At 48.4% G+C, this 8,265-nt stretch overlaps 1 protein-coding gene across 5 annotated transcripts; it reads left to right on the forward strand.

Moving 5' to 3' along the window:
- Positions 1-620: 620 nt before the first annotated feature.
- On the forward strand, positions 621-4,709 carry LOC140600458 (sialic acid-binding Ig-like lectin 14). Of its 5 annotated transcripts, none has more exons than XM_072768741.1 (8): positions 640-1,269; positions 1,467-1,745; positions 1,903-1,950; positions 2,770-2,810; positions 2,950-3,208; positions 3,315-3,572; positions 3,894-4,029; positions 4,158-4,709. In XM_072768741.1, the coding sequence occupies exons 1-8, from the start codon at positions 768-770 to the stop codon at positions 4,198-4,200; spliced, it is 1,566 nt and encodes a 521-aa protein (XP_072624842.1). In that variant the 5' UTR covers positions 640-767; the 3' UTR covers positions 4,201-4,709. The 5 variants fall into 5 exon arrangements, with proteins under 5 accessions (XP_072624860.1, XP_072624842.1, XP_072624849.1 ...); XM_072768748.1 differs by having other exon boundaries at positions 2,773-2,810; XM_072768757.1 differs by lacking the exon at positions 2,770-2,810 and having other exon boundaries at positions 2,950-3,150.
- Positions 4,710-8,265: the final 3,556 nt, after the last annotated feature.

Genomic DNA, 8,265 nt, shown 5'->3' on the forward strand with positions numbered 1-8,265 from the left:
GTATAGTTCAAGTTTTGCAGCTTGAAGAGAGTTGTTCTTGTTTACTACATGTCAAAAATAATCTCGTACTCGTATTTTTAGAAAATACCTAAGGACACATGGCAAAGTCACAGGTGCCTGCAGCTCTGAACCCCCCAGGGACAGTATTGTGTGGCTGGGGAGGAATTGGCACCCTGGGTGGGGACCATGTCACAAGGTGGACCAGGTTAGGCCCAACTGGCTTGTCTCCAGGTCCCCCAACACAGATGTTCACTAAGTATTTGGGGAATGAATGAATGAATGAATGAATGAATGGCTCCTGCCTTCACTACACCCAGGACTCCTTCTTTTCTTCTGCTCCAGACACTCACACAAACCTAAAGAATCCTTTAGAACCTGGAAGCTCTAGATGAAGCTGTGACCCCTCCAGATCTAGCCAGGAACTGACTAGCTCCCAGTATAGACCATGCTGCTCAGACAATCACCTCAGTTGGGGGACGAGGAGACTCACTGTGTCTCATGCCTCACATGTCCTCAGAAATCCCAGTCCAGGCTCTGGTGCCATAGGGAAGTGCCAAGATGGGGGCAGGACACGCAGTCAGGTGCTGGCCTCTCCTTCCTGGGGAGGGCGTCTTCTGGGTCTCTGGCCAGGAAATGTGGCAGGCTCTGTGCAGAGATGGGGCCAGCTCTGGGGCTGCAGTTCCTCTTCTGAGAACCACCAGGACTCAGGCTCCTCCCTGGCACCTCTCCTTCACCCACAGGAAGCCCACACACCCTCCATCTCAAATATGCTGCTGCTGCCGCTGGTGCTGCCCTTGCTGTGGGCAGGTGAGTGGGCCCAGGGGAAGAGGCTGAGCAGGCAGAAGCCACTGCCTCCATTGCCTCCACTGGCTCCATTCCCTCCAGGGTTCTCTAATTCCGATTCGAGGTACTGGCTGCAAGTTCAGGAGTCCCTGACGGTGCAGGAGGGCCTATGTATTTCTGTGCCCTGCAATTTCTTCTACCCCAAGAATGGCTGGGCTGACTCTGACCCTGTTCATGGCTACTGGTTCCGGGAAGGGGCCTCTACGTCCCAGGATGCTCCAGTGGCCACAAACAACCCACATCGTAAAGTACAGGAGGGGACCCAGGACCGATTCTGCCTCCTTGGAAACCCCCTGGAATATGACTGCTCCCTGGAGATCAAAGATGCACAGAGAAGGGACTCGGGGACATACTTCTTCAGGGTGGAGAGAGGGTCTTATGTGAGATATAATTACCTACAGAACCAGCTCTCCGTGCATGTGACGGGTAAGAAATGGGGCCAAGAAAAGGACACATGCCACATGCATGGGTCCTGAGGGCTCCTGGGGCAGGACTAGGAGGGGATCCCTGATTTCCATCCTGTCTGAGGAGGAGACAGCTGGCCTGGGGGTAGAGGCTGCTTCTAGGGGCACACTCAGGTACCATCTCCAGGATCTCTGTCTCTCTGTCTCTCTCCTCCTCAGCTCTGACAAAGACACCTGACATCCACATCCAAGAGCCCCTAGAATCTGGCCACCCCAAGAACATTACCTGTAGTGTGCCGTGGGTCTGTAAGAGGGGAACACGCCCCACATTCTCCTGGATCGGGGTCGCCCTCCCCTCCTGGGGCTCCAAGAGTCGCTACGCCTCTGTGATCACCCTCACACCAGGGCCCCAGGACCACGGCACCAGCCTTACCTGTCGAGTGACCTTCCCTGGAGCTGGTGTGAGCACAGAGAGGACCATCCAGCTAAACGTGTCTTGTGAGTGCTAGGGAGGGGGAGGCAGGGCTTGAGTGGGATACTCGGGAAGAATTCTTAGAGCCACAGAATCAAGATGGAGCAAGTACCCAGGCTCCATCCCCTTGCTCACGGCCACCTCATCATACTGCAGGTGGCCGATTATTTGTTTCTGTTTCAGATGCCCCACACAACCTGACCATCCTCATCTTCAGGGGAAACAGCACAGGTGGGTGAGGTCTGAGGCACAACTGGTATCTCAGAGGTCAAATAAGGGAATGTTGCAAGGGTCTGGCGGAATGAAGCCCCATTGCCCCTTAATCGCTCCCTGGTCCCAAATCTGCCTCACCCCACCACCTGGCTGGACTCTCTGGGGTCACTCTGAATCCTAGCTGACCACTCACTGTCACCATGGCTGCTTTCTCTCCCCTGACCTCTCTCCTCTCATTTTCCCATCGGACCCTTTTCGTGATTCTCCACTCTCCCTGTGGCCATGACATCTCTGTCCCACCAGGAGCCTTAGATACAAGTTCCTATAGCTGGGCACTGGGCCCCTGGCTGCTTTCTGCATGACGCCGTGAATAAGCCTGTGCCCTGGTGCTTCCAGTCCTGTGTCTGCCCAGGGATCCTCCCAGTCTCTGTCCATCTCTGTCCAGTCCAGATCATCCTGAGCCCCCTCTGCTACCTTGGGGAGGCCTTTCCCACCTGAGCAACCTGAGTCCATATCCTGGAAGTCACTTTTTTTATTTATTTCTAAAAGATTTTATTTATTTATTCATGAGGGACACACAGAGAGAGAGAGAGTCAGAGACACAGGCAGAGGGAGAAGCAGGCTCCATGCAGGGAGCCCAATGTGGGACTTGATCCCAGGAATCCAGGATCACACACTGAGCCACCCAGGTCTCAACCGCTGAACAACTCAGGCATCCCTGGAAGTCACTTTAGACATTTCTGTGCCCCACCCAATGTTCCCCACAACCAGCGAGTTTTGCAAACTCAACTTCAGGAAAATGTCTTAAGTGGCTCTCTTTCTCCATCCCCACGGCAGCAGCCCCACCTCGGGCCTCCACCTTCTCTTACCTGGACATGGTGAGACCACCTGCATCTGGACCAGCTTCCTCTCTGGCCTGCCAGTCTCTGCCCCCATCCCCACCGTCCCCTCTAGCCCACCCTGGCCCAAAGGTGCCTCCACCTTCCCTAGATCTGGCCCTGTTCCTCCCCTGTCTAGACCCTCCCATGGTTCCCTGTGGCCCTCAGAGGAAAGCCTGGGAGCAACACCTGTGCGCGAGTCTCCAGGTCAGACCTACGTGTGTCCATGCCCCTCGTCAGAATCATACATCAAAGGGACCGCCTCCTGGGATGTTCTCTGCCATGTCCAGACATGCCAGCTCTCGCTCAGGGAGCCATTCACCTGTCCTGGCCTCATTGGGTACCATTCCTTCTCCCCACCCCACCAGATGGCTCGTCACTCTTACTTGCCTTTGCTGGTAACACTTGTCTGAGAGACACTATTTTCCACACCCGTGTCTGTGGAAGGCCAGAGGGAGAGAAGGGGCCCTCAGCTGTGCCCTTCTGGCTCTCTCTGTCCCCTAGTACCAGAGGCCCTGGGCAATGCCACCTCTCTGCGAGTTCAGAAGGGCCAGTCTCTGCGCCTGGTCTGTGATACTGACCACAAGTTCCCTGTGATGCTGAGCTGGTCCCGAGGAAGCCTGACCCTAAGCCCCTCCAAGCCCTCGGATCCCAGGGTCCTGGAGCTGCCCCGGCTGGTCCTGGGCGATGAAGGAGAATTCACCTGCCGAGCTCAGCACTTGCAGAACTCCAACCACGTCTCCCTGAACCTAGTTATGCAGGGTGAGTATGTGCGGGACACCTGCATTCTGACAGGGGGCTGTGAATGGGACTAAGGTGCGGAATTCAGGAAACTCCCTCTCAGTGAGTGGGTGGCTCAGTCTGTTAGGCGTCTGCCTTTGGCTTGGGTCATGATCTCAGGGTCCTGGGATTGAGTCTATCATTGGGCTCTCTGCTCAGAGGGGAGTCTGTTTCTCCCTTTGCTTCTCCCTCTGCCTCTTTCTCTGTGATTGTCTGGCTCTCACTCTCTCTCAAATAAATAAATCTTTTTTTTTTTTTTAAAGGAAACTCACTCTCCTCCTCTTCTCTCTCCTCCTCCTCTAGGTACCTCCAGTTCCTGCCCCCAGAACTCAGGAGAGCAGGGGGGCACCTGGCCTCTGGTCCTCACCCTGATCAGAGGGGCCCTCATGGGGGCTGGCTTCCTTTCCACCTATGGCCTCACCTGGATCTACTATACCAGGTGAGAAGTCCTTTCTCACAGCATCCCAGATTTTGGGACACCTTGGGTGGTTTCACTCTTCTTGTCCTCTCCAGAGCAAGCTACCCACAGAACTGGCCTCTTATCTCAGAACTGTGTTTCCCCTACAGGTTCAGAGGCTCCAAAGGGGGTAAGTCTGCAAGTTGTAACTGAGGATCTGTCAAACCACAGTATCCTAGACTCACCCCTGCACTACTCTGTGGAACAAGGAAATACTAGAGGACTCGACCCCACCTCCTCTCCAGAAATAATACCTCTTCACTTCTGATCCTTAAGATTCTTCCTGATGGTTCCACATCCATGGTGGGGAGGGTGAATGAGGACATAGACAGATTTTTTCGTTATTATTAATTGAATTATGTATACTCCATGTAATATTTTGCTTCTGTGTGCTTATTGTAATTTGATTTGGATAAGCCCAAAATTCAACCCCATAATATATTGTTATAAATCTCATAATATTTCTCAAAGCAGTGAATTTTAGGACTGCCTGGGTGGCTCAGTGGTTGAGCATCTGCCTTTGGCTCAGGGCAAGATCCTGGAGCCCTGGGGTCGAGTCCCAAATCTGGCTCCCTGCATGGAGCCTGCTTCTTCCTCTGTCTATGTCTTTGCCTCTCTCTCTCTCTATCTTTTGTGAATAAATAAAAAATCTTAAAAAAATAGCCAAGCAGTGAATTTTATTTTTTTTATCTTTTTTTTTTGATCTTTTTTTTTTTCAAGCAGTGAATTTTAAAGAGATTTTTTAAATTAGAAAAATAAACTATTTCATATTTATCCACATATTAACCATTCAGTAGCTTTTCATTCCTTCGTATACCTTCAGGTTTCACTTTCCTTTTGCCTGAATCTATCTTTCTTGTGATTGTAGGTATGCTGGTGGCGAATTCTCTCAGCTGTTATTTATCTAGAGGAGTTTCTGTTTCCCTTAGCTTGCAAAGATATTTTTTTATGGGATAAAGAAGTTTAGGGTAACATTTTCTTCCCTTTCAGTTATTCAAATTCTTTTGTCTTTCATAGTTTCTTGTGAGAATTCTGTAAAGCTTTTTCTTCCTTCCTTCCTTCCTCCTTCCTTCCTTCCTTTTTTTTTTTCCATCTGTAGTTTGTCTTTTTCTCTGGCCAGTTTTAATATTTTCTCTTTTTTCCCTGGGTTTAAATAATTTGATTAATATATGCCTTGGGGTGTGTGTGTGTGTGTGTGTGTGTGTTGAGAAGGGACAGGGAGAAAGGAAGAAAGATATTATCCTGTTTGGCATTTGCAGAGTACCTTGAGTCTGTGGTTTTACAATTACAATCAAATTTGTAAAAGTGAAGCCAATATTTATTTAAATGTATATATATATATATTTTTTTTTCTATTCTTCCTTTCTCTCATCTTCTCTGGGCCTCTCCTTTTACATATGTTATGTGGCCTGATGCTATCTCACAGGGCCCTGAACATCTGTTTGCCGTTTTACAGACCCTTCCCCCCCCTCTGTCTGCTGTTCGAACAGGATCTACTGCTACATCTCCAAGTTTGCTGATCATTCTTCTACAATGTTGAATCTATTGTTCAATGGAACTCTCATTGCAGATAATGTATTTTCTTCTTTAAAAGTTACATTTCTTGGGGGCACCTGAGTGGCTCAGTCATTTGGTATCCATCTCTTGATTTTGGCTCAGGTCATGATCTCAGGGTCATGAGATCCAGCCCTGCATTGGGCTCTGTCCTTAGCAGAGTCTGCTTGAGATTTTCTCTTCCTTTCCCTCCACCCTCCCCCTGCTCTTTCACACACACATGTATGTGCTTTCCTCTCTCAAATAAATAAATAAACTCTTTTTAAAAAGTCACATTTCCAGGACACCTGGGTGGCTCAGTGGTTGAGTATCTGCCTTTGGCTCAGGTCATGAGGTCCTGGGATTGAGTCCTGCATTGGGCTCCCCTCAGGGAGCCTGCTTCTCCTTCTGCCTATGTCTCTGCCTCTCTCTCTCTGTGTCTCTCATGAATAAATAAATAAAAATCTTTTTAAAGATATTTTTGTGTGTGTGGCTGACTGCTTGGTTTTGTTTTATTCCTTTATTCATTTATTTATTTATTTATTCATTTATTTACTTACTTACTTATTTTTAAAGATTTTATTTTTTTATTTATGAGAGACACACAGAGAGAGAGAGGCAGAGACACAGGCAGAGGTAGAAGCAGGCTCCATGCAGGGAGCACGATGTGGCACTCGATCCCGGGTCTCCAGGATCATGCCCTGGACCGAAGGTGGCCTAAACCGCTGAGCCACCCCGGCTGCCCTAAAAATCTTTTTAAAAAGTTACACATCCTGTTTTTAATCTTATACTTCTTCGCTTATTATATAATGGTAATTTTTTCCTTTACATCCTTCAATATTTCCGGCACATACTTGTAATAACTCTTTTAATGTCTTTGTCTCCTAGTTCTGCCCTCTGTGTCATGTCTGACTCTGATTCCACTGGAGGACTTTTCTCTTGTTGAGTGTGTTTCTCATGTGTTCATACTTCTTTGTGTGTCTAGTAATTTTCATTGAATACTGGAAATTATCAATTTTATGTGGCTGACTGCTTGGTTTTGTTGTATTCCTTTATTTATTTGCTTATTTTTAAAGATTTTATTTATTTATTCATGAGAGACACACACAGAGAGAGGCAGAGACACAGGCAGAGGGAGAAGCAGGCTCCATGCAGGGAGCCCGACGCGGGACTGATCCCGAGATTCCAGGATCACGCCCTGGGCCAAAGGCAGGCACCAAACCGCTGAGCCATCCAGGGATCCCCTGTTGTATTCCTTTAAAAACACTAGTCATTTTTTTAAAAGCAGTTAAGTTACTTGCATGTTGGACCAATTTTTAAAAATATTTATTTGACAGAGAGAGAATGAAAAACACAAGCAGGAGGAGGGGCTGAGGGAGAGGGAGAACAGGCTCCCTACTGAGCAGAGAGACCCATGTAGGGCTCAATTCTAGGACCCTGGGATCATGACCTGAGCTGAAGGCAGGCGCTTAACTGACTGAGTCACCCAGGCACCTCTGGGCCATATTCCTAAGATTCTTTAATTTTCAGCTCCTCCTAAGACAGGTCTAGTGTTTGACTAATTTTCTTTCACTTGAATGCCATGGCCCTTTTGGTGATTTTACTGAATGCCCCATGGATTCAAGGAGATATTTTCACTCTGGCTGGAGGGAATATACACAAGACCAAGCCCTTTGTGAGCACTGGGAATCTCCCATCTAATAACTCTCCAGTAATTATTCTCCCCTTAGAAATTACTCAGGGCACCTGGGTGGCTCAGTGGTTGAGCAACTGCCTTTGGTTCAGGTCGTGATCCCAGGGTCCTGGGATCAGAGTCCCACTTCAGGCTCCCTTCAGGGAGCCTACTTCTCCCTCTGCCTGTGTCTCTGCCTCTCTCTGTGTGCCTCTCATGAATAAATAAATAGAATCTTTAAAAAATATATATTCTCATTTGGCCTCATTGGGTTTTACCCTGTGCACATGCAGATTCTTATTTTGCCAACCACTCAAGGACCTTTCTTGGAGACCTTGAACCCTTTCTTCACAATACTCTCTATTGTCTGAAACTCTGACTTACATATGTTAGCTATGTCGGTCTCCTTATCCCTCAAGTCTGTCTCTTCAACCCAGTGAAGTTTCAGTCCCCCTCCCTTTTTTAAAGATTTTATTATTTATTCATGAGAGACAGAGAGGCAGAGACACAGGCAGAGGGAGAAGCAGGCTCCATGCAGGGAGCCTGATGTGGGACTTGATCCCGGGACTCCAGGATCACGCCCTGGGCTGAAGGCAGGTGCGAAACTGCTAAGCCACCCAGGGATCCCCATTTTCAGTCCCTTTTATTATGACCTCATCCCCTTCTCACTCTGCTAGTTGCAAACAACTGCCTCACAAAAAACCTGGGTGATTTTATGGTTAACCTCATTTTTGTCCTTCTCTCAAGGATCACAGTTCTTCCCTGCCTGTGTTTCACGTATGAAAACAGAGGCTTCTTATATTTTGTTTGGCATTCCAGTTTTTTACAGGAGGAGAATTCTGTACCCTATACTCTCTTATGCTAAGAAGCAGAAGTCCCCAGCAGACCTTTTTTTTCTTCTTAAGATTTTATCCATCCATTCATGACAGACACACAGAGAGAGGCAGAGACAGGCTGAGGGAGAAGCAGACTCCCTGAAAGGAGCCGGATGTGGGACTAGATCCCGGATCCTG

This window comes from Canis lupus, chromosome 1, assembly GCF_048164855.1.
Source record: "Canis lupus baileyi chromosome 1, mCanLup2.hap1, whole genome shotgun sequence".
Taxonomy (NCBI): domain Eukaryota; kingdom Metazoa; phylum Chordata; class Mammalia; order Carnivora; family Canidae; genus Canis; species Canis lupus.